The sequence below is a fragment of the Coregonus clupeaformis genome, chromosome 10, assembly GCF_020615455.1.
Source record: "Coregonus clupeaformis isolate EN_2021a chromosome 10, ASM2061545v1, whole genome shotgun sequence".
Taxonomy (NCBI): domain Eukaryota; kingdom Metazoa; phylum Chordata; class Actinopteri; order Salmoniformes; family Salmonidae; genus Coregonus; species Coregonus clupeaformis.
In genome coordinates, this window is record NC_059201.1 from 62,801,803 (window position 1) to 62,829,291 (window position 27,489).

The 27,489-nt window shown below is 44.8% G+C and overlaps 1 protein-coding gene across 2 annotated transcripts in view; it reads right to left on the minus strand.

The window, feature by feature from the left end:
• LOC121551923 (double C2-like domain-containing protein alpha) overlaps nt 1–27,489 on the minus strand; it is a 77,499-nt gene that overhangs the window by 4,941 nt on the left and 45,069 nt on the right. For both annotated transcript variants that reach the window (XM_041864603.2, XM_045223302.1), the window contains 2 exons: nt 27,329–27,455; nt 27,107–27,166 (listed from right to left, as the gene is read on the minus strand). In XM_041864603.2, the coding sequence (XP_041720537.2) occupies nt 27,107–27,166; nt 27,329–27,455 (187 nt within the window). The remainder of the gene's footprint in view (nt 1–27,106; nt 27,167–27,328; nt 27,456–27,489) is intronic.

A 27,489-nucleotide genomic window follows, 5' to 3' on the forward strand; every position in this document is an offset into this window, starting at 1 on the left:
CCTGGTAATAGCCTCTATGAGTACAGTAGGCTACTTGTTATGAGTAGTGAGTACAGGACTTGTATCAAGGATGACGTTAAGCCTCGCCAGTCTCCACTCTACAGTAATGAGCAGCATAGCAGCAGCATAGCACAACTCCACCAGTAGACGAGCACCAGACCCACAGTTACACCACACACAGTGTTAATGAATTAACCCTCATCACTATGAAAGGTCAATTACTAGATACATCTGACACGTCATTAATATAGATAGAAAGCCCCCCCCCCCCTCAGACAGAGGAGAGGAGAGGATCAATAGTATAAGCCTGGCTCCCTTCCCCTCGTCTCTCTCTCTCTTTGTCCTCTGAACGAATGCTCGCCCACTCTCACCCACCCACTGTTTGGCTCACACCACATTATGTTCCTCTCCATCATTCTGTCTCTCGCTCCCACTCTCTCTCTCACACACACAGTGATTCCCCCCCCACACACATATATATACACACAAGTCCTCACTATGATGGATCCTCTGTTGATAGCAGTCGGAACATTGAATTTACCACCAATCAGACTCTCTCTCTCTCTCTCTCTCTCCCCCCATCTAATTCTCGCAGTATGCAGGCTTGTTCCATCCTAATAAAATGTTCAAAACAATGCCTTTGCATGTTGTGTTTCTAAAGTAAAACCCCATCCTATTTTCTGTAAATCCTTGAAGCTAGCTAGTGCAATGTTTAGAAAATTCAGAGGTAGCCAAAGTTCTATTTAAATGGTAATGAGTTGACAGGGAGGCAGGGACAGAGCGAGTGCACATTCATCCACATTGCTGTGAAAACCAAGGACCTTACCTTCTGACTAAGCCAGCAAGTCTAGTGTGTTGATGGTCCTTTGTGACTCAGTTGCTAAAAGCGTGGCACTAGCATTAAGGTCGTGGGTTCAAATCAAATACTAACACTGTATGGGACTCACTACTGTAAGTTGCATTGGATAAAAGTGTTTGCTGCTAAGTGGCATATACACTGAGTATACCAAACATTAGGAACAACTTCCTAATCTTGAGTTGCACCCCTCCCTTTTGCCCTCAGAACAGCCTAAATTTGTCGGGGGCATGGACTCTACAAGGTGTTGAAAGCGTTCCACAGGAATGCTGGCCCATGTTGACTCCAACGCTTCCCACAGTTGTGTCAAGATGGCTGAATGTCCTTTGGGTGGTGGACCATTCTTGATACACACGGAAAATGTTGAGCGTGAACAACCCAGCAGCGTTGCAGTTCTTGACACAAACCGGTGCGCCTGGCACCTACTACAATACCACATTCAAAGGCATTTCACATGTAAAAATGTGTTTTTGGAACACTTCACATATAACATTTCACATGTGAAATCATGTGAGAACATGGGTAAGTGAAATTGCATGTGTGTAGTTTCATATTTGCATCCCCATGTGTCACATTTATTTCACAAGATCATGTTTTCACGTGTTCACATGTTGTAACATACGTAGTTTCATGTTATCACATGTTCCTTCACATGTGAAACACGTGAAATTCATGTGGTTTTTCCATAAGGGTGAGGACCATTTGTTTTACCGGTCGTCAGGACGTCACGTAATGGTCCCAGATTGTCCCAAACCATCCAAAACTATTCTAAGTAAAGTAATAAAATTGTGATTTTAAAGTAAGCGGTACGCTGTTCAGCTAAAATCAAATCAAATCAAATTTTATTGGTCACATGCGCCGAATACAACAGGTGCAGACATTACAGTGAAATGCTTACTTAAAATATGACCCCACCTGGGATCTGAACTCACAACGTCTGGAGTTGAGGTGCATAGATTATCCTGCTGTGCCACAAAGTCTGTAGCAGTCCCCTACACATTCATTACTGTTATGATGAGTTTATCTGGTATCAAGGAATTCAATATGCAAGAAGATACTTGAATACTTAGATGGAGAGTTGATACATGTATTTAATATATGGTACTGGATTCAACATGACAAGCTGCACGTGAGTTGCCACTTGTCATTTGAATGATATACATAGAAAATCTCTCAGTTTATATACTGCTTTGCAAGCTAATTCCATCCAACAGTTGCCAACCATTATTGGGTGTCACTTCCAACTACAATAGTATCATCTTGCACCCCAGTCAGGACATTCCATCACATACTCATTCTAAGATTAACATCAGTGGCCCCCAAGCCTTCTTTGGCACGCAGACCTTCCTCATCCTCAAAATCATATGCAGCACGTAATATCAAAAACATGAACAAATCCTGTATAAAACACGTCATATCAATGACCTATAATATATCTCTGCACTTAGCAAGATAATGCCATATGCACTGCTATTTTATACTGAACAAAAATATAAACGTAACGTAAAGTGTTGGTCCCATTTTTCATGAGCTGAAATAAAAGATCCCAGAAACTTTCCATAAAAAAGCTTATTTCACTCACATTTTGTGCACAAATTTGTTTATATCCCTGTTAGTGAGCATTTATCCTTTGCTAAGATAATCCATCCACCTGACAGGTGTGGCATATCAATAAGTTGATTAAACAGCATGATAATTATACAGGTGCACCTTGTGCTGGGGACAATAAAAGGCCACTCTAAAATGTGCAGTTTTGTCACACAACACAATGCCACAGATGTCTCAAGTTTTGAGGGAGTGTGCAATTGGCATGCTGACTGCAGGAATGTCTGCAAGAGCTGTTGCCAGAGAATTTAATGTTAATTTCTCTACCATAAGCCAACTCCGACGTCGTTTTAGAGAATTTTGCAGTACGTCCAACCGGCCTCACAACTGCAGGCCACTTGTAACCACGCCAGCCCAGGACCTCCACATCGGGCTTCTTCACCTGCGGGATTGTCTGAGACCAGCCACCTGGAAAGCTGATGAAACTGAGGAGTATTTCTGTTTGTAATAAAGCCCTTTTGTGGGGAAATACTCATTCTGATTGGCTGGGCCTGGCTCCTCTGTGGGTGGACCTGGCTCCCAAGTGGGTGGGCCTATGCCTTCCCAGGTCCACCCATGGCTACGCCCCTGCCCAGTCATGTGAAATCAATAGATTAGGGCCTAATGAATTTATTTCAATTGACTGATTTCCTTATATGAACTGTAACTCAGCAAAATCGTTGAAATTGTTGCATGTTGCGTTTATATTTTTGTTCAGTTTAGTTATCAGTTAATCTGACTATTCTCTCATCATTGATTTCATTTACTTATTTCAGTAATTTTAGGGTTTTCTATATAGTTGTATAATGTTGGTGGGGCATTTTATTCTGTTTTAATATTACTCCTGAATAACTATGATAAATATAATAGTTTTTCTTGAGTGTATTTTTTAACAAAGCTGAGATCCAAAGTGTAGAAATACAGGTGAAAGCAGTTATTGACAGACGTAATGTCATAGCAGAAAGATTGGAATGCAGTGAACCAAGAGGTTGTGAGTTCAAATCCCAGGTGAGGACACGTTGAATAATAATTACTGTATCAATAAACATACACAATGTAGTCAAAGTGTGTAAGTTAAAAGCACTGTGTGTGTGTATCATAATGACTAATTTTTGTTTTCACATGAGAAGTGTTCCAAAAACATGTTTTCACATGTGAAATCATGTGATTTTCTACATGTGAAATCTTGTGGTTTTTCCCTAAGGGTCAAGCCAGGCCGTACGCTCTCCTCTGCAAATAGTTTCAGTGCACTCAGCCCCTGTGACGTTAAGAATACATCAATCCAACCCAGACAGGACGCGGAGGCTAGCTGTCAGTTTAACCAGAGATCTCTGGTTAGTTGAAAGGCTCCAGCCATTATAGAAAACAACTCCACACGCTGAGTCAAAAACTGCCACAATGGCCATCAACAATAACAAAATGCCAGAGCGACCTGAGACAAGACAGAGAGCGAGACAGAGATAGAGAGACACAACGTCACTATGACTCATCACTGACCATGAAGGCTTAACATGGACAGTAAATGAAACGTAAGCAAGGTACTACAATTTTTTTCTATTGCAATCAGTTTCTTCATTATTCCTGTCTTTGTCAGGAGATTTCACGCAATTAGTGGGTATACAGCACAGAACTCTATTCAATGCTATCTGATTAGTTTGACATTGTTCACCCACAGTATGACGACTTGAACGAAGGTTCACATGCGACATACAGTGCCTTCAGAAAGTATTTATACCCCTTGACTTATTCCAAATTTTGTTGTGTTACAGCCTGAATTCAAAATGGATTAAATATATTTTATTTCACACCCATGTACACACAATACCCCATAATGACAAAGTGAAAACATGTTTTTTGAAATTTTAGCAAATTTATTGAAAATGAAATATATAATTTACAAAAGTATTCACACCCCTGAGTCAATACTTTGTAGAAGCACCTTTGGCGCCGATTACAGCTTTGAGTCGTCTTGTGTATGTCTGTATCAGCTTTGCACATCTGGATTTGGGGATTTTCTCCCATTCTTCCTTGCAGATTTTCTCAAGCTCTGTTAAATTAGATGGGGAATGGCGGTGAACAGCAATCTTCAAGTCTTTCCACTGATTTTCAATGGGATTCAAGTCTGGGCTTTGGCTGGGCCACTCAAGGACTTTCCCATTCTTGTTCTGAAGCCATTCCAGCGTTGTTTTAGCTGTATGCTTGGGGTCATTGTCCTGTTGGAACGTAAATCTTCGTCCCAGTCTTAAAGTTGTTTGCACTCTGAAGCAGGTTCTCATCAAGGATTTGCCTGTATTTGGCTCCATTCATTGTTCCCTCTATCCCATTGATTGTTCTCTCCAAGATGGCGTAGTAGTGCAGTCCTGTTTTTGTCGTGTGTCTGTAAATAGCCTGTAAATACCCTGTTTTTTTGTATTTTTCGTACATATTTCCCTATCAGACTTTTCATCCTTCTACAAAATATACTTTCCTGCAACCCGCCTCACTCAATGTGGAACGGATTCTATTATTGACTTACCTTTTATCTAGAATCTCCAGTTGAAACTAGCTAGCCAGCTAACTAGCTACTTGCTATTAGCCACAGTTAGCGGTATTTCACCCAGAACATTGGATTTTTCTGCGGGAATAATTTAATCACTGGACATTAATCACCGGATCGCAACTAGCTAGCCGCAACCGAATGGATGTTGCTGTCTGGCTAATCACCACTGCCCCCAATGCAAGCACCAGTTAGCCTCGAGCTAGCCTAGAGCCAGGCTCATATCTACCTCTAGGTCTACCGGACGGGAGTAGCCAGCTAACTAGCTACTTGCTATCAGCTACCGTTAGCGTTTTTTCACCATTGTCCGTGGCCTGCACCACCCACCAGCCAGCTCTAGTCTGGACTATTATTCGGCCAGTCTGCACTGTCTGCACAGCGCGTTATCGACCCAGAACATATCAGTTTTTCTGCCGGAATCACTGAATCACTGGACCTTTAACTCCGGATTCATCGCTACCAGCTAGCTGCAACAAAATGGACGTTGTGGTCTGGCTAATCATCCTGAGCTAGGCCCATCTCCCGGCTATCTACCTCTCTGTCAACCGGACGGGACCACCTAGTGTTGACACGGAGCCCCGCCGATCCTACACGACTGGTCTGCCGACGAAATCGTCTGATGTGGTTTCAACAGGCTTCCCGTTATGACGTCGACCACGAAGATTCCATCTGCTAGCCCCGGCCCGCTAGCACACGCTAGTCGTGGCCTCTTGCTCGCTAGTGCTTTAGCAGCCCCCGAACTACCTCCGAACTATCCTATTGCTGTTCACCGGACCTTAGGATAACTCAGCTGTACAGCTGATGTCTGCTGGACTGTTCCTTTTTACGGTACCGCATCGTGTTTATGTTTAGCCTCAGCCCAAACTGTGTCGTCATTACCAGCTGTTGTCTTAGCTCTCTCAAATTACACCTGTGATTGCTTTATGCCTCTCTCCCATCTCAATATGGTTAGCTTATTGTTGTTTCGGTTATTTCTAATTGTACTATTTCACTGTAGATCCCCCAGCCCAGCTAAACCTGCCTTAGATAGCTCCTTTGTCCCACCCCCATACACGCGGAGACCGACTCAATTGGTGCCTCCAGTGATGCTATCTCTTTCATTGTTACCCAACGCTTAGGTTTACCTCCACTTTACTCATATCCTTCCATATCGTTGTCTTTACATAATGCCCTGAATCTTTTCTACAATGCCCAGAAATCTGCCCCCTTTATTCTATGTACCCAACGCACTAGAAGACCAGTTCTTAAAGCCTTTAGCCGTATCCTTATTCTAGTCCTCCTCTGTTCCTCCGGTGATGTAGAGGCTAACCCAGGCCCTGCAGCCCTCAGTATCACTCCTACTCCCCAGGCGCTATCATTTGCTGACTTCTGTAATCGCAAAAGCCTTGGTTTCCTGCATGTAAATATCAGAAGTCTACTTCCTAAGTTTGAGTTATTCACTGCGTTAGCACACTCCACCAACCCTGATGTTCTAGCAGTGTCTGAATCCTGGCTTAGGAAGGCCACCAAAAATTCTGAAATGTCCATCCCCAACTATGACATTTTCCGTCTAGATAGAACTGCCAAAGGGGGTGGAGTTGCAATCTACTGTAGAGATAGCCTGCAGAGCTCTATCATACTATCCAGGTCTGTGCCCAAACAATTTGAGCTTCTACTTCTAAAAATCCACCTTTCCAGAAATAAGTCTCTCACTGTTGCTGCTTGCTACAGACCCCCCTCAGCCCCCAGCTGTGCCCTGGACACCATTTGTGAATTGATTGCCCCCCATTTATCCTCAGAGTTCGTACTGCTTGGTGACCTAAATTGGGATATGCTTAATACCCCGGCCATCCTACAATCCAAACTAGATGCCCTCAATCTCACGCAAATTATCAATGAACCTACCAGGTACAACCCTAAATCCGTAAACATGGGTACCCTCATAGATATCATCCTGACTAACTTACCCTCTAAATACACCTCCGCTGTCTTCAACCAGGATCTCAGCGATCACTGCCTTATTGCCTGCGTCCGTAACGGGTCCGCGGTCAAACGACCACCCTCATCACTGTCAAACGCTCCCTAAAACACTTTAGCGAGCAGGCCTTCCTAATTGACCTGGCCCAGGTATCCTGGATGGATATAGATCTCATTCCGTCAGTAGAGGATGCCTGGTTGTTCTTTAAAAGTAATTTCCTCTCAATCTTAAATAAACATGCCCCATTCAAAAAATACAGAACTAAGAACAGATATAGCCCCTGGTTCTCCTCAGACTTGACTGCCCTTGACCAGCACAAAAACATCCTGTGGCGTACTGCATTAGCATCAAATAGCCCCCGCGATATGCAACTTTTCAGGGAAGTTAGGAACCAATATACACAAGCAGTCAGGAAAGCAAAGGCTAACTTTTTCAAACAGAAATTTGCATCCTGTAGCACTAACTCCAAAAAGTTTTGGGACACTGTAAAGTCCATGGAGAATAAGAGCACTTCCTCCCAGCTGCCCACTGCACTGAGGCTAGGAAACACTATCACCACCGATAAATCTACAATAATCGAGAATTTCAACAAGCATTTTGCTACGGCCGGCCATGCTTTCCACCTGGCTACCACTACCCCGGCCACCAACTCTGCACCCTCCGCTGCAACTTGCCCATGCCCCCCCCGCTTCTCCTTCACACAAATTCAGACAGCTGATGTTCTGAAAGAGCTGCAAAATCTGGACCCCTACAAATCAGCTGGGCTAGACAATCTGGACCCTTTCTTTCTAAAACTAGCCGCCAAAATTGTCGCAACCCCTATTACTAGTCTGTTCAACCTCTCTTTCGTAACGTCTGAGATCCCCAGAGATTGGAAAGATGCCGCGGTCATCCCCCTCTTCAAAGGGGGCGACACTCTAGATCCAAACTGTTACAGACCTATATCCATCCTGCCCTGCCTTTCGAAAGTATTTGAAAGCCAAGTTAACAAACAGATCACCAACCATTTCGAATCCCACCGTACCTTCTCCGCTTTGCAATCCGGTTTCCGAGCTGGTCATGGGTGCACTTCAGCCACGCTCAAGGTCCTAAACTATATTATAATCGCGATCGATAATAGACAGTACTGTGCAGCCGTCTTCATCGACCTGGCCAAGGCTTTCCACTCTGTCAACCACCGCATTCTTATTGGCAGACTAAATAGCCTTGGTTTCTCAAATGACTGCCTCGACTGGTTCACCAACTACTTCTCAGATAGAGTTCAGTGTGTCAAATCGGAGGGCCTGTTGTCTGGACCTATGGCAGTCTCTATGGGGGTGCCACAGGGTTCAATTCTTGGGCCGACTCTTTTCTCAGTGTATATCAATGATGTCGCTCTTGCTGCTGGTGACTCTCAGATCCACCTCTACGCAGATGACACCATTTTGTATACATCTGGCCCTTCATTGGACACTGTGTTAACAAACCTCCAAACGAGCTTCAATGCCATACAACACTCCTTCAGTAGCCTCCAACTGCTCTTAAATCATTTACATTTACATTTACGTCATTTAGCAGACGCTCTTATCCAGAGCGACTTACAGTTAGTGAGTGCATACATTAATGTAACTTTAGTTTTTTTTTGGTTTTTATTTTGTAATTATATACATATATTTTTTTATATATAATAAAAAAATTTAAACACTAGTAAAACTAAATGCATGCTCTTCAATCGAACGCTACTGGCACCCGCCCACCCGACTAGAATCGCCACTCTCGACGGGTCTGACCTAGAGTATGTGGACAACTACAAATACCTAGGTGTCTGGTTAGACTGTAAACTCTCCTTCCAGACTCACATTAAGAATCTCCAATCCAAAGTTAAATCTAGAATCGGCTTCCTATTTCGCAACAAAGCCTCCTTCACTCATGCTGCCAAACATGCCCTCGTAAAACGGACTATCCTACAGATCCTTGACTTCGGCGATGTCATTTACAAAATAGCCTCCAACACGTTTTGTCTCCAAAGCCCCATACACTACCCACCACTGTGACCTGTACGCTCTTGTTGGCTGGTCCTCACTACATGTTCGTCGTCAAACCCACTGGCTCCAGGCCATCTATAAATCACTGCTAGGCAAATCCCCGCCTTATCTTAGCTCATTGGTCACCATAGCAGCACCCACCCGTAGTCTGCGCTCCAGTAGGTATATCTCACTGGTCATTCCCAAAGCCAACACCTCCTTTGGCCGCCATTCCTTCCAGTTCTCTTCTGCCAATGACTGGAACGAATTGCAAAAATCTCTGAAGCTGGAGACTCTTATCTCCCTCACTAACTTTAAGCATCAGTTGTCAGAGCACCTTACCGATCACTGCACCTGTACACAGCCCATCTGAAATTAGCCCACCCAACTACCTCATCCCTATATTGTTATTTATTTTGCTCTTTTGCACCCCAGTATCTCTATTTGCACATAATCTCTTGCACATCTAGCATTCCAGTGTTAATACTAATTGTAATTATTTTGCTCTATAGCCTATTTATTGCCTTACCTCCATAACTTGCTACATTTGCACACACTGTATATATATTTTCTGTTGTATTTTTTGACTTTATGTTTTTTTACCCCATATGTAACTCTGTGTTGTTGTTTTTATCGCACTGCTATGCTTTATCTTGGCCAGGTCGCAGTTGTAAATTAGAACTTGTTCTCAACTGCTTACCTGGTTAAATAAAGGTGAAATAAATAAAAAATATATATATCCTTTCCAGTCTCCCAGTCCCTGCCGCTGAAAAGCATCCTCATAGCATGATGCTGCCACCACCATGCTTCACGGTAGGGATGGTGTTAGACGGATGAAGAGCTGTGCCTGGTTTTCTCCAGACATAGCGCTTTGCATTCAGGCCAAATAGTTACATTTCTGTCTCATCAAACCACAGAATCTTTTGCCTTATGTTCTCAGTCTTTCATGTGCCTTTTTGCAAACTCCAGGCGTGCTGTCATGTGCCTTTGTCTCAGAAGTGCCTTCCGTCTGGCCACTCTCCCATGAATCCCAGATTGGCGAAGTGCTGTAGAGTCTGTTGTCCTTCTGGCAGGTTCTCCCATATCAGCCAAGGAACTCTGTAGTTCTGTCAGAGTGGTCCTTCTTGCCCAGTTGCTCAGTTTGGTCGGACGGCCAGCTCTAGGCAGAGTCTGGGTAATTCCATATTTGTATTTATTTCCCAATGATGGAGACCACTATGCTCTTGGAAACTTTCAACACTCTAGAAATTGTTCTAGAAATTGTTTTATACCCTTCCCCAGATATATCGGAGATATCTCGGAGAACTACGGACAGTTCCTTGGAATTCATGGTATAGTTTCTGCTCTGACATGCACTGTCAACTGTGGGACCTTTTATAGACAGGTGTGTTTCCTTCTTAATAATGTCCAAACAATTGAATCCAATCAAGTTGTAGTGGCATCTCAAGGATGATCAAAGGAAATTGGATGCACCTGAGCTCAATTTGGAGTGTCATAGCAAAGGGCTGTGAATACTTATGTAAATTAGATATTTCTGTATTTCATTTCCAATAAATTTGAAAACATTTCTAAAAACATGTTTTCACTTTTTCATTATGGGGTATTGTGTGTAGATGGGCGATTCTTTTTTTTATTGAATCCATTTTGAATTCAGGCTGTGACACGACAAAATGTGGAATAAGTCAAGGGGTACTAATACTTTCTGAAGGCGGTGTATGTGTGCTTTGCGTTCGCTGACACGTGCATGCACACGCACATACACCCTCCTCCCCTAATGAGCAGGTAAACACACAGAGCCGTGCAGGTCAGGTGGGCTGGACAGGAATGCAAATGGCTGTCTGTCTGAGGCACTGTGCTAGCTAGCTTGCATATTCAGATGTATCTGATTAAACCACAGATGGCCATCCATCACAGCTATCACGGCCACACACACATACACAAGCGCGCGCACACAGATGTACAAAACCACTCAAGTGCACGCACGAACGCACGCAAGAACACTTACAAGAACGCACGCACGACTGGCCTCCATCCAATCTATCTGAATTAAGAGTTTAAAATAAACCCCATCGCCTCAAGCTGTCCAAGACAATCGAGACACAAAACCCTCCCACTTTCTTTTCAGCCTCTCTCCTTTTCCTTTCTCTTTCTCTCTCTTGCTTTGATCCCTCCTTCCAAAAACCATCCATATCAATCGGATTCAGTCTCTAGTCTTAACTTCACCTACTTTATTCACATGCATTTGGACAGCTATTTATTCTACCGCAGACTATGTGCTGCAGGTGTACCACTGATGCAATGTATTGACTTCAATAACTGTGATGCCCTAGCTAGCACATTTGGTTCCTTGGAAGTTGTGGGAACTTATTTTTTTGGTTTCACATTGGTTGTGTGAATGAAACCATACATTTCCTGACTGGTAAGACTGAATGTTTTATTAGCGTTCTGAGAACAGAACTGAACATTTTGCCTGTTCTGGGAATGTTTATTTTTAGGTTGCAGGGAGGTTCTGAGAGCGTTTTACTCTGATTCCTTGAAAGCTTTCCTGGGAGGTTTTATTAACGCTCTAAGAACGAAAATTCTAGGTTATTTTGAGGTTTTTGAATAACTTCCTTAAAACTTTAATTAACACTGCTAGCTTATTTTGGGTTAACTTTTGTTTTACTTCAAGCACAGATAGGACACATGGAAATTCATTTCCTTAAACTCATTTTTATTGTGACATGGCATCAGTGAGATTCGAACCAATAATTGTATGTTTTCTATCAATGGAATTAGTCCACTGCGCCACCAGGATGGAGTTAGCATATCATATATTTCTACGCATACAAAGCTGTTCATTTTAGTCTATTCAAACAGACCCCATTTCAAAGGAAACAAGCACTCATTAAGATCAGGTGTGGCCAAATAGTGGGTGCGGCCAACACACTTAACAAGATAGAGGATAGAAAGAGTTTTGTTGAGAACGGAATGTATATGTTTTTTAAATAACAGTCTTAGAACATTCTCTGAACATTAATAAAGTTTTGTTGTGGTTTTTATGGCAAGTTTTCTTCACGTTCTGAGAATGGAATGTATGTTTTTAAATAACATTCTTAGAATGTTCTCTGAATGTTACTAAAGTTTGCCTGTGGTTTTTCTGGATTGTTTTCTTAATGTTCTTGGAACAATTTGAGAACATTACTTTAAATAGAACCATGAGGAAACATGTAGGAAACGTTATGCTGAAGCACTGAAATTCCCACAGAAGAACGTTGCTTCTTAATGTTCTCTGAACTATTTGAGAACATTCCCAATGTCAAACCAGTTGGAGAACATTCCTAGAACATTACCAAAATGGAAATTAAATGTAACCATGTTTGAACTTTTAGGAAACGTTCTGCAAAAGTAATGAAATATCAAGAAAATAAAACATTTTTGTCAAGTACCTTAAATGTGCTGAGAATGTTCCAAAGCCAAACAACTATCCTGCACCATTCCCAGAAAGTTGTGGGAAGGTTGTATACAAAATAACCATAGAACAACCACGCTCTCACCAACCTCTAAGAAACATATGGTTCTCAGAACATTATGTGCTAGCTGGGGCATCTCTTTTTGCAAAAGCTTCAAAATGTGATGCTTATAAACTGATACCAAGCTGAGTTGTTTGCCCTTTCCTATGTATCACTGCCTTGTGTTTTGGATACATTTAGAGTTTTAAAAAACCAACCAGAATTGATCATATTCATACTCTGTTCTGTCTACATTATCTCTCTCCTCTCCTCCCATCTTTAAAAGCTGATTTCTTTTCCCCTCTCATATTCCCCACATCTCATTTAAGTATCTAAGTAACTAAGGAAGGAAATAAGGTCGATAATGACTTATAATCAGTCTGCACAAAGTGGCTCCTATTGAAATTCACATTTAGTTGGCAGCACCCGGTTTGACCATTCTGCCTGCCCTGACCCTGAGCCTGCCTGCCGTTCTGTACCTTGTCACACCACCCTGGATTATTGACCTCTGCCTGCCCTGACCCTGAGACTGCCTGCCGTTCTCTAGCTTTTGGACTCTGATCTGGATTACTGACCTCTGACTGCCCTTGACCTGTCGTTTGCCTGCCCCCTGTTTTTGTAATAAACCTTTGTTACTTCGACACTGTCTGCATCTGGGTCTTCTCTTGAAACGTGATATACGGAAAAAGAAGGAACAGCACATCAGAAATCAGCTCAATGTAATTGAAGAATCCATAGACTCTAACCACTTTTGGGAAAATTGGAAAACCCCAAACAAACAACAACACAAAGAGTTATCTATCCAAAACTGAGATGTATGGGTAAACCACTTCTCCAATCTTTTTGGCCCCAGAACAAAGAACAAACAGCAAAAACGAATAAACTCAGAAAAAAAAACATCCCTTTTTCAGGACCCTGTCTTTCAAAGATAATTCGTAAAAATCCAAATAACTTCACAGATCTTCATTGTAAAGGGTTTAAACCAGGGGTGTCAAACTCATTTTAGCTCAGGGGCCACATGGAGGAAAATCTATTCCCAAGTGGGCCGGACCGGTAAAATCATGGTATATACAGTATAACTTAAAAACAACAACTTCAGATTGTTTTCTTTGTTTTAATACTATCAACATAAAACATAAAGCTGGAGCCTGAGGACAGTGTGTCCAAAATAGTACAAGCACAACATCACTATTAATCATAAAACACCTGAAGTTTATTTGAAAATTCTAAAGAAAAAGAACACACAAACACACAATGCCTCAGTGATTCACATAACTGTTTCACAGATCACAGAACTATATCCGGGTGTCATTTCTCAGGCAGAAATGTAGATAAAAATAATGAAATCCTGTTCCCCAAACAAGTGCAAGAACCACAGAGTCAAGAATAGGTTAAATATACAAATAAAATAAAATCAATTAAAAACAATAGCACATCAACATAAAAACATATAAACATAAAGCTGGAGCCTGAGGACAGTGTGTCCAAAAGCACAACATCACTATTAATCATAAAACACCTCAAGTTATTTGAAATTCTGAGGACAAACAACACACAAACACACAATGCCTCAGTGATTCACAGAAGTATATCACAGATCACAGAACTATATCAGGGTGTCTCATGCAGCACTTTAAGTGGGGTTGCATAGTTTATTTGACTCCTGATACCTGGCATCTTTTAGCTTTCACCAGCGCATCAATATCAGGCGTCACATCCTGAGTGGCAGCCAACTTCAGGATGTGATTCAAGTGCTTGTGCGTGAGCCTTGAGCGCAGCTTTGTTTTATTCATGACGTTATCCATCTTTAATGACTTGCAACACAAAGCCTCCTGGTGCAAAATACAGTAAAAAGTCCAAAAATCACGTCCTCCATTTGCAGATTGCACTTTCTCTCTGAACTTTGTCACAACGCCTGCTTTTTTCCAGATAATTGAGGGAGCACCATCTGTAGTCAGGCTGACAGCGCGGGACCAGTCCACTCCGACCCTGTCCAGCGCGCCGACGAGTGCAGTGAAAATATCAGCTGCTGTCGTTGTATCTGTCATCGGCACCAACTCCACGAACTCCTCGGTGACGGTCAATGTGTCATCAACTCCGCGGATGAAAATGGCCAGTTGTGCAACATCTGTAATGTCCGTGTTTCATCAATTGCAACCGAAAACGCAATAAATGACTTTACTTTTTGCTTCAACTGGCTGTCCAAATCCACTGAAAGATCGGAAATCCTGTCTGCAACTGTGTTTCTTGTCAGGCTGATATTTGCAAAAGCCTGGTGCTTTTCAGGGCACACAATCTCTTCAGCATGCATGTTTTTACAAATTCACCCTCACTAAATGGTTTTGAAGCCACTGCGATTTCATTAGCAATGAGGTAGCTAGCTTTCACTGCAGCGTCACTGATGTCTCGGCTGTGAGTAAACACAGACTGCTGTTTCTTCAGACCCACCAACAGTTCATTCACCTTCTCTCTTCTCCGCTGTCCTTGAAAGTTGTCATATTTGTCGGCATGAAGACTCACATAGTGGCGACTGAAGGTTATATTCTTTCAGCACTGCAACATGCTGTGAACACACCAAACATACAGCTTTCCCATTCAATTCCGTGAATAAATAGAAGGATGACAATTTTTCTTGGAACACTCTGCACTCTGCGTCCACTTTTCTCTTTTTGACAGAGACATATTGGGGCAATGAGGGTGCCAAAGCACATAATGTTAAAAGTAGAAGCCGTAATAAATATCGCGGGCAAAACAAAGTAGCTCATCCGGACTGGCTGCACTTGCTTGACCTATTTGCTCTGCCCCGGTATAAACAGTTTGCTTGCTTAACACAATTGCTATTGCGCCATCCAGTGGACACAATTGGAACAGCAGTTTATTTTATTGAAAAATTGCAGCTCATTTTTATACTTTACAAAATCATCTCGCGGGCCGGATTAAACCTGTTTGCGGGCCTGATCCGGCCCGCGGGCCAGATGTTTGACACCCCTGGTTTAAACACTGTTTCCCATGGTTGTTCAATTAACCATAAACAATTAATGAACATGCACCTGTGGAACGGTCGTTAAGACACTAACAGCTTACAGACGGTAGGCAATTAAGGTCACAGTTATGAAAACTTAGGACACTAAAGAGGCCTTTCTACTGACTCTGAAAAACACCAAAATAAAGATGCCCAGGGTCCCTGCTCATCTGCGTGAACGTGCCTTAGGCATGCTGCAAGGAGGCATGAGGACTGCAGATGTGGCCAGGGCAATAAATTGCAATGTCCGTACTGTGAGACGCCTAAGACAGCGCTACAGGGAGACAGGATGGACAGCTGATCGTCCTTGCAGTGGCAGACCACATGTAACAACACCTGCACAGGATCGGTACATCCAAACATCACACCTGCGGGACAGGTACAGGATGGCAACAACAACTGCCCGAGTTACACCAGGAATGCACAATCCCTCCATCAGTGCTCAGACTGTCCGCAATAGGCTGAGAGAGGCTGGACTGAGGGCTTGTAGGCCTGTTGTACGGCAGGTCCTCATCACCGGCAACAACGTCGCCTATGGGCACAAACCCACCATCGCTGGACCAGACAGGACTGGCAAAAAGTGCTCTACACTGACGAGTCACGGTTTTGTCTCACCAGGGGTGATGGTCGGATTCGCGTTTATCGTCGAAGAAATGAGCGTTACACCGAGGCCTGTACTCTGGAGCGGGATCGATTTGGAGGTGGAGGGTCCGTCATGGTCTGGGGCGGTGTGTCACAGCATAATCGGACTGAGCTTGTTGTCATTGCAGGCAATCTCAACGCTGTGCGTTACAGGGAAGACATTCTCCTCCCTCATGTGGTACCCTTCCTGCAGGCTCATCCTGACATGATCCTCCAGCATGACAATGCCACCAGCCATACTGCTCGTTCTGTGCGTGATTTCCTGCAAGACAGGAATGTCAGTGTTCTGCCATGGCCAGCAAAGAGATGCACTGCAGTACTTAATGCAGCTGGTGGCCACACCAGATACTGACTGTTACTTTTGATTTTGACCCCCCCTTTGTTCATGGACACATTATTCCATTTCTGTTAGTCACATGTCTGTGGAACTTGTTCAGTTTATGTCTCAGTTGTTAAATCTTGTTCTGTTCATACAAATATTTACACATGTTAAGTTTGCTGAAAATAAACACAGTTGACAGTGAGAGGACGTTTCATTTTTTGCTGAGTTTACATGATCAAATACAATCTTAGAATCAACTATTAAAAACTCCCAGAACCCATTGGATTCTCCAATTACATTGAATGAACTACAGGACAAAATACAAACCCTCCAACCCAAAAATTCCTGTGGTGTTGATGGTATCCTCAATGAAATTATAAAAATACAGACCACAAATTCCAATTGGCTATACTTAAACTCTTTAACATCATCTTTAGCTCTGGCATCTTCCCCAATATTTGGAACCAAAGACTGATCACCCCAATCCACAAAAGTGGAGACAAATTTGACCCCAATAACTACCGTGGGATATGCGTCAACAGCAACCTTGGGAAAATCCTCTGCATTAACATTAACAGCAGACTCATACATTTCCTCAGTGAAAAGAATGTACTGAGCAAATGTCAAATTGTCTTTTGCTGCGTCAAAATATTTTTTGCTGCGTTACGAAAGAAACTAGACACGGACATGAATTATCTGTTTAGTGTGTTAACACACTCTTGGTGGTTTGTTGTAACCAAGTATTGGTGCTAAACTGTGTGTTATTGGATGCTAGCATGCTAGTTAGCTATGGCGTCATAGCTAGGCATCGTGGGCTGTTGTGGTTAGTTACTGTGGGTTGGCATTGTTGTTCGGCGGTGCCGGGGGTAGCACGAAGCTAGCTAGCTAGCTAGCCGTTCTTCAAACAAGGTCAACACAGTGGCCATTGCTAGCTAGCCAACAGACACGGACACGAATTATCTGCTTAGTGTGTTAACACACTATTGGTGGTTTGTTGTGACCAAGTGTTGGCGCTAAACTGTGTGTTTTTGGATGCAAGTGTTGGTGCTAAACTGTGTGTTTTTGGATGCTAGCATGCTAGTTAGCTATGGTGTCATAGTTAGCTAGCTGAATAAAGTGGGTTGAGTCTATTCCTTTAAACATTGAACCGCTGTGGTTCACAACAATTCTGATTTCTAAAGGTGGAAGTTGGTAGAGTTTTTGTTCGGGTGGTTCAGTGAAACAATTATAGTTGTTAGAAGTAGAAGTTTTTGGTGAGGGAGGCCCTGCTCTCTACTGTCCCAGATGTTTAGTTCATTTCATTCCGATCTCCTATGCATTATTGTAGCCATTTGCTACAGCCTGTCAACTATGCCTCTGCCTATCCCTGTTCTCTCCTCTCTGCACAGGCTACACAAACGCCCCCACACCGCGTGGCTGCTGCCTCTCTAACCTGGTGGTCCCTGCACGCACCCCACACCTGGAGTTCCAGGTCTCAGGCAGCCTCTGGAACTGCCGTTCTGCTGCCAACAAAGCTGACTTCATCCCAGCCTATGCTAATCTCCAGTCCCTCGACTTCCTGGCGCTGACGGAAACATGGATTACCACTGAAAACACTGCTACTCCTACTGCTCTCTCCTCGTCTGACCATGTGTTCTCGCATACCCCGAGAGCATCTGGTCAGAGGGGTGGTGGCACAGGAATCCTCATCTCTCCCAAGTGGACATTCTCAATTTTTCCCCTAACCCATCTGTCTATCTCCTCATTTGAATTCCATGCTGTCACAGTCACTAGCCCATTTAAGCTTAATATCCTTGTTCCCTTGGAGAGTTCATCAATGAGCTTGACGCCTTGATAAGTTCCTTTCCTGAGGATGGCTCACCCCTCACAGTTTTGGGGGATTTCAACCTCCCTATGTCCACATTTGACTCATTTCTCTCTGCCTCCTTCTTTCCACTTCTCTCCTCTTTTGACCTCACCCTCTCACCGTCCCCCCCTACTCACAAGGCAGGCAATACGCTTGACCTCATATTTACTAGATGCTGCTCCTCTACTAATCTCACTGCAACTCCCTCCATGTCTCCGACCACTACTTTGTTTCCCTTTTCTCTCTCGCTCTCCTCCCACACTACTCACTCTGCCCCTACACAGATGGTAATGCGCCGCCGCAACCTTCGCTCTCTCTCTCCCACTACTCTCTCCTCTTCCATCCTATCATCTCTTCCCTCTGCTCAATCCTTCTCCCTCCAATCTCCTGATTCTGCCTCCTCAACCCTCCTCTCCTCCCTTTCTGCATCCTTTGACTCTCTGTGTCCCCTATCCTCCCGGCCGGCTCGGTCCTCCCCTCCAGCTCCGTGGCTTGATGACTCATTGCGAGCTCACAGAACAGAGCTCCGGGCAGCGGAGCGGAAATGGAAGAAAACTAAACTCCCTGCCGACCTGGCATCTTTTCACTCCCTCCTCTCTACATTTTCTTCATCTGTTTCTGCTGCTAAGGCCACTTTCTACCACTCTAAATTCCAAGCATATGCCTCTAACCCTAGGAAGCTCTTTGCCACATTCTCCTCCCTCCTGAATCCTCCCCCCCCCGCCCCCCCCTCCTCTCTCTCTGTGGATGACTTCGTCAACCACTTTGAAAAGAAGGTTGACGACATTCGATCCTCGTTTGTTAAGTCTAATGACACTGCTGGTCCTACTCACACTGCCCTACCCTATGCTTTGACTTCTTTCTCCCCTCTCTCTCCAGATAAAATCCTGCGACTTGTGACTGCAGGCCGCCCAACAACCTGCCCGCTTGATCCCATCCCCTCCTCTCTTCTCCAGACCATCTCCGGTGACCTTCTCCCCTACCTCACCTCGCTGATCAACTCATCCTTGACCGCTGGCCATGTCCCTTCCGTCTTCAAGAGAGCGAGAGTTGCTCCCCTTCTCAAGAAACCAACACTCGATCCCACTGATGTCAACAACTACAGACCAGTATCCCTTCTTTCTTTTCTTTCCAAAACTATTGAGCGTGCCGTCTTTAGCCAACTCTCTTGCTATCTCTCTCAGAATGACCTTCTTGATCCAAACCAGTCAGGTTTCAGGACTGGTCATTCAACTGAGACTGCTCTTCTCTGTGTCACGGAGGCTCTCCGCACTGCTAAAGCTAACTCTCTCTCCTCTGCTCTTGTCCTTCTAGACCTGTCTGCTGCCTTTGATACTGTGAACCATCAGATCCTCCTCTCCACCCTCTCCGAGCTGGGCATCTCCGGCGCGGCTCACTCCTGGATTGCGTCCTACCTGACCGGTCGCTCCTACCAAGTGGCGTGGCGAGAAGCTGTCTCCGCACCACGTGCTCTCACCACTGGTGTCCCCCAGGGCTCAGTTCTAGGCCCTCTCCTTTTCTCCCTATACACCAAGTCACTTGGCTCTGTCATATCCTCACATGGCCTCTCCTATCATTGCTACGCTGACGATACACAACTAATCTTCTCCTTTCCCCCTTCTGATAACCAGGTGGCGAATCGCATCTCTGCATGTCTGGCAGACATATCAGTATGGATGACGGATCACCACCTCAAGCTGAACCCTGGCAAGACGGAGCTGCTCTTCCTCCCGGGGGAAGGACTGCCCGTTCCATGATCTCGCCATCACGGTTGACAACTCCGCTGTGTCCTCCTCCCAGAGTGCGAAGAGCCTAGGCGTGACCCTGGACAACACCCTGTCGTTCTCCGCCAACATCAAGGCGGTGACCCGCTCCTGCAGGTTCATGCTCTACAACATTCGGAGAGTACGACCCTGCCTTACACAGGAAGCGGCACAGGTCCTAATCCAGGCACTTGTCATCTCCCGTCTGGACTACTGCAACTCGCTGTTGGCTGGCCTCCCCTGCCTGTGCCATTAAACCCCTACAACTCATCCAGAATGCCGCAGCCCGTCTGGTGTTCAACCTTCCCAAGTTCTCTCACGTCACCCCCCTCCTCCGCACACTCCACTGGCTTCCAGTTGAAGCTCGCATCCGCTACAAGACCATGGTGCTTGCCTATGGAGCAGTGAGGGGAACGGCACCTCTGTACCTTCGGGCTCTGATCAGTCCCTACACCCAAACGAGGGGCATTGCGTTCATCCACCTCTGGCCTGCTGGCTCCCCTTCCTCTGCGGAAGCATAGTTCCCGCTCAGCCCAGTCAAAACTGTTCGCTGCTCTGGCACCCCAATGGTGGAACAAGCTCCCTCACGACGCCAGGACAGCAGAGTCACTCACCACCTTCCGGAGACATTTGAAACCCCACCTCTTTAAGGAATACCTGGGATAGGATAAAGTAATCCTTCTACCCCCCCCCCAGTGGTTATCCCACTGGCTATAGGAGTGAACGCACCAATTGGTGAGTCGCTCTGGATAAGAGCGTCTGCTAAATGACGTAAATGTGCCCTTGAGCAAGGCACTTAACCCTAATTGCTCCTGTAAGTCGCTCTGGATAAGAGCGTCTGCTAAATGACTAAAATGTAAAATGTAAATGTCTTTTTACCAAATTACCGTACGACAGACCGCGTATTCACCCTGCACACCCTAATTGACAAACAAACAAACCAAAACAAAGGCAAAGTCTTCTCATGCTTTGTTGATTTGATTTCAAAAAAGCTTTTGACTCAATTTGGCATGAGGGTCTGCTATACAAATTGATGGAAAGTGGTGTTGGGGAAAACATACAACATTATAAAATCCATGTACACAAACAACAAGTGTGCGGTAAAAATGGGCAAAAAACACACACATTTCTTTCCACAGGGCCATGGTATGAGACAGGGATGCAGCTTCAGCTCCACCCTCTTCAACATATATATCAACGAATTGGCAAGGGCACTAGAACAGTCTGCAGCACCCGGCCTCACCCTACTAGAATCTGAAGTCAAATGTCTAATGTTTGCTGATGATCTGGTGCTTCTGTCCCCAACCAATGATGGCCTACAGCAGCACCTAGATCTTCTGCACAGATTCTGTCAGACCTGGGCCCTGACAGTAAATCTCAGTAAGACAAAGATAATGCTGTTCCAAAAAAGGTCCAGTTGTCAGGACCACACAAATACAAATTCCATCTAGACGCCGTTGCCCTAGAGCACACAAAAAACTATACATACCTCGGCCTAAACATCAGCGCCACAGGTAAATTCCACAAAGCTGTGAACGATCTGAGAGACAAGGGAAGAAGGGCCTTCTATGCCATCAAAAATAACATAAAATTCGACATACCAATTAGGATCTGGCTAAAAATACTTGAATCAGTTATAGAACCCATTGTCCTTTATGGTTGTGAGGTCTGGGGTCCGCTCACCAACCAAGAATTGACTAAATGGGACAAACACCAAATTGAGACTCTGCATACAGAATTCTGCAAAAATATCCTCTGTGTACAAAGGAGGGAATGGCGCCGAAGGAGATGGCTGCCGTTTTACGGCCTCCTAACCAATTGTGCTATTGTGTGTGTTTTTTCGCATTATTTGTACCTTATTTGGTACATAATGTTTCTGCCACCGTCTCTAATGACTGAAAAGAGCTTCTGGATATCAGGGCAGCAATTACTCACCTCGTACTGGACAAAGATTTTTTCTTTAACTAGTCGGACGCGAAGGATTTTCTTCAGACACCCGACAAGGCCCAAATCCCTGTCATTCGCATGAGAAAGAGACGGAGATATCGGGGACGTAGGTCGGGGTGCCTTGTAAGGATTCGACGGCAAGTGCGTAATCTGCCTCTACCATCAGTCCTATTAGCCAACGTACAATCATTGGATAACAAAATAGACAAACTAAGATCACGGATATCCTACAAACGGGACATTAAAAACTGTAATATCTTATGTTTCATCGAGTCGTGGCTGAACGACGACATGGATAACATACAGCTGGCGGGATTTATGCTACATAGGCAAGATAGAACAGCTGCCGCTGGTAAGACAAGGGGTAGCGGTCTGTGTATATTTGTAAACAACAGCTGGTGCACAAAATCTAATATTAAGGACGTTTCGAGATTTTGCTCACCTGAGGTAGAGTATCTCATGATAAGCTGTAGACCACACTATTTACCAAGAGAGTTTTCATCTATATTTTTCATAGCTGTCTATTTACCGCCACTAACCGATGCTAGCACTAAGACCACACTCAATGAGCTGTATAAGGCCATAAGCAAACAGGAAAACACTCATCCAGAGGCGGCACTCCTAGTGGCCGGGGACTTTTATTCAGGGAAACTTAAATCTTGTTTACCTAATTTCTACCAGCATGTTAAAAGAGGAAAACAAATTTACCACCTTTACTCCACACACAGAAATGCGTACAAAGCTCTCCCTCGCCCTCCATTTGGAAAATCTGACCATAACTCTATCCTCCTGATTCCTGCTTACAAGCAAAAACTAAAGCAGGAAGCACCAGTGACTCAGTCAATTAAGAAGTGGTCAGATGACGCAGATGCTAAGCTACAGGACTATTTTGCTAGCACAGACTGGAATATGTTCCGGGATTCTTCCAATGGCATTGAGAAGTACACCACATCAGTCACTGGCTTCATCAATAAGTGCATCGACGACGTCGTCCCCACAGTGACAGTACGTACATACCCCAACCAGAAGCCATGGATTACAAGCAACATCCGCACTGAGCTAAAGGGTAGAGCTGCCGCTTAACCCGAACGCTTATAAGAAATCTCGCTATGCCCTCCGACGAACCATCAAACAGGCAAAGCGTCAATACAGGACTAAGATTGAATCGTACTACACCGGCTCCGACACTCGTCGGTTGTGGCAGGGCTTGCAAATGATTACAGACTACAAAGGGAAGCACAGCCGCGAGCTGCCCAGTGACCCAACCCTACCAGACAAGCTAAATTACTTCTATGCTTGCTTCGAGGCAAGCAACACTGAAGCATGCATGAGAGCATCAGCTGTTCAGGATGACTGTGATCACGCTCTCCATAGCCGAAATGAGTAAGACCTTTAAACAGGTCAACTTTCACAAGACCACAGGGCCAGACGGATTAGCAGGACGTGTACTCCGAGCATGCACTGATCAACTGTCAAGTGTATTCACTGACATTTTCAACCTGTCCCTGACTGAGTCTGTAATACCAACATGTTTCAAGCAGACCACCATAGTCCCTGTGCCGAAGAACACTAAGGTAACCTGCCTAAATGACTACCGACACGTAGCACTCACGTCTGTAGCCATGAAGTGATTTGAAAGGCTGGTCATGGCTCACATCAACACCATTATCCCAGAAACCCTAGACCCACTCCAATTTGCATACCGCCCCAACAGATCCACAGATGATGCAATCTCTATTGCACTCAACACTGCCCTTTCCCACCTGGACAAAAGGAACACCTACATGAGAATGTTATTCATTGACTACAGCTCAGCGTTCAACAACATAGTGCCCTCAAAGCTCATCACTAAGCTAAGGACCCTGGGACTAAACACCTCCATCTGCAACTGGATCCTGGACTTCCTGACGAGCTGCCCCCAGGTGGTAAGTGTAGGTAACAACACATCTGCCACGCTGATCCTCAACACGGCCCCTCAGGGGTGTGTGCTCAGTCCCCTCCTGTACTCCCTGTTCACCCATGACTGCATGGCCAGGCACGACTCCAACACCATCATTAAGTTTGCCGACGACACAAGTGGTAGGCCTGATCACCGACAACGATGAGACAGCCTATAGGGAGGAGGTCAGAGACCTGGCCGTGTGGTGCCAGGATAACAACCTCTCCCTCAACGTGATCAAAACAAAGGAGATGATTGTGGACTATAGGAAAAAGAAGATGACCGAGCATGCCCCCATTCTCATCGACGGGGCTGTAGTGGAGCAGGTTGAGATCTTCAAGTTCCTTGGTGTCCACATCACCAACAAACCATCATGGTCCAAAAACAGCAAGACAGTTGTGAAGAGGGCACGACAAAGCCTATTCCCCCTCAGGAGACTGAAAAGATTTTGCATGGGTCCTCAGATCCGCAAAAGGTTCTACAGCTGCACCATCGAGAGCATCCTGACTGGTTGCATCACTGCCTGGTATGGCAACTGCTCGGCCTCCGACCGCAAGGCACTACAGAGGGTAGTGCATACGGCCCAGTACATCCTTGGGGCCAAGCTTCCTGCCATCCAGGACCTCTATACCAGGCGGTGTCAGAGGAAGGCCCTAAAAATGGTCAAAGACTCCAGCTACCCTAGTCATAGACTGTTCTCTCTGCTACCACACGGCAAGCGGTACCGGAGCGCCAAGTCTACGTCCAAAAGGCTTCTTAACAGCTTCTACCCCTACCCCCTCTTTTAAGCTGCTGCTACTCTCTATTTATTATCTATGCATGTTCACTCTACCTACATATACATATTACCTAAATTACCTCGACTAACCTGTGCCCCCACACATTGACTATTTTTTTACTTAGCTATTTTTTATTTAACACTTATTTTTCTTAAAACTGCATTGTTGGTTAAGGGCTTGTACGTAAGCATTTCACTGTAAGGTCTACACCTGTTGTATTCGGCGCATGTGACAAATAAAATTAGATTAGATTTGAAAACACCAAATAATGTATACAGAGCAGAATTAGGCCGATACCCACTAATGATCAAAATCCAGAAAAGAGCGTTATATTCTACAACCACCTAAAAGGAAGCGATTCCCAAACCTTCCATAACAAAGCCATCACCTACAGAGAGATGAACCTGGAGAAGAGTCCCCTAGGCAAGATGGTCCTGGGGCTCTGTTCACAAACACAAACAGACCCCACAGAGCCCCAGGACAGCAACACAATTAGACCCAAACAAATCATTAGAAAACTAAAAGATAATTACTTGACACATTGGAAGGAATTAACAAAAAAACTGAGCAAACTAGAATGCTACAGTGAGGGGAAAAAAGTATTTGATCCCCTGCTGATTTTGTGCATTTGCCCACTGACAAAGAAATGATCAGTCTATAATTTTAATGGTAGGTTTATTTGAACAGTGAGAGACAGAATAACAACAAGAAAATCCAGAAAAACGCATGTCAAAAATGTTATAAATTTATTTGCATTTTAATGAGGGAAATAAGTATTTGACCCCTCTGCAAAACATGACTTAGTACTTGGTGGCAAATCCCTTGTTGGCACAGAGGTCAGACGTTTCTTGTAGTTGGCCACCAAGTTTGCACACATCTCAAGAGGGATTTTGTCCCACTCCTCTTTGCAGATCTTCTCCAAGTCATTAAGGTTTCGAGGCTGACGTTTGGCAACTCGAACCTTCAGCTCCCTCCACAGATTTTCTATTGGATTAAGGTCTGTAGACTGGCTAGGCCACTCCAGGACCTTAATGTGCTTCTTCTTGAGCCACTCCTTTGTTGCCTTGGCCGTGTGTTTTAGGTCATTGTCATGCTGGAATACCCATCCACGACCCATTTCCAATGCCCTGGCTGAGGGAAGGAGGTTCTCACCCAAGATTTGATGGTACATGGCCCCGTCCATCGTCCCTTTGATGCAGTGAAGTTGTCCTGTCCCCTTAGCAGAAAAACACCCCCAAAGCATAATGTTTCCACCTCCATGTTTGACGGTGGGGATGGTGTTCTTGGGGTCATAGGCAGCATTCCTCCTCCTCCAAACACTGCGAGTTGAGTTGATGCCAAAGAGCTCGATTTTGGTCTCATCTGACCACAACACTTTCACCCAGTTCTCCTCTGAATCATTCAGATGTTCATTGGCAAACTTCAGACGGCCCTGTATATGTACTTTCTTGAGCAGGGGGGACCTTGCGGGCGCTGCAGGATTTCAGTCCTTCACGGCGTAGTGTGTTACCAATTGTTTTCTTGGTGACTATGGTCCCAGCTGCCTTGAGATCATTGACAAGATCCTCCCGTGTAGTTCTGGGCTGATTCCTCACCGTTCTCATGATCATTGCAACTCCACGAGGTGAGATCTTGCATGGAGCCCCAGGCTGAGGGAGATTGACAGTTATTTTGTGTTTCTTCCATTTGCGAATGATCGCACCAACTGTTGTCACCTTCTCACCAAGCTGCTTGGCGATGGTCTTCTAGCCCATTCCAGCCTTGTGTAGGTCTACAATCTTGTCCCTGACATCCTTGGAGAGCTCTTTGGTCATGGCCATGGTGGAGAGTTTGGAATCTGATTGATTGATTGCTTCTGTGGACAGGTGTCTTTTATACAGGTAACAAGCTGAGATTAGGACCACTCCCTTTAAGAGTGTGCTCCTAATCTCAGCTCGTTACCTGTATAAAAGACACCTGGGAGCCAGAAATCTTTCTGATTGAGAGGGGGTCAAATACTTTTCTCTCATTAAAATGCAAATCAATTTATAACATTTTTGACATGCGTTTTCTGGATTTTTTTGTTGTTATTCTGTCTCACTGTTCAAATAAGAGAGAGAGAGAGAGAGAAAGACAGAGAAAGACAAAGAGAGAGAGAGGAGAGAGAGACAAAGAGAGAGAGACAGAGAGGCAGACAGAGAGACAGAGAGACAGAGAGAGAGAGAGAGAGAGAGAGAGAGAGAGAGAGAGAGAGAGAGAGAGAGACAAAGAGAGAGAGGGACAAAGAGAGAGAGAGGTAGACAAGGAGAGGGGGAGAGATATGGAGACAGAGAGAGGGAGGAAGAAAGAGGGCGGGGGAAAGACTGACAGAGAAAGAGAGAGAGGGAGGGGGCGAGAGTGAGGAGGGAGAGACAGAGGGAGGAAGGAAAGGGGAACGCACCTCTCTTAAGTAGCAGGAGATTCCTCGGAGTGCTGTCCCCATGGTGGTTGGAGAGGGTGGCTGGGGAAAGAGAGAGGGAAGACAGAGGAAGAATGTGAGCTTATTTCTTCTTTGTGCATCTCTGCCTCATAGGGTTAGCTCATCTGCTAACTCAAAGGATTGCAGTTGAAAGAAGTGTGTGTGGGTGCGTGTGTGCATGCATGTGTGTGTCGGGTCTCGTACTGGGGGTGGGTGTTCCAGACAGGTGTTGAAGTGTTTGGTCTGGTCTGGCTTGACGCGCTTCAGGGGAACACGAGACTCCCCGATGAACTCATTATGAGTCAACTTATCCTCATCACACACTGACAACCTGCAACAGGGAGAAATATATTGGCCTTTATTGG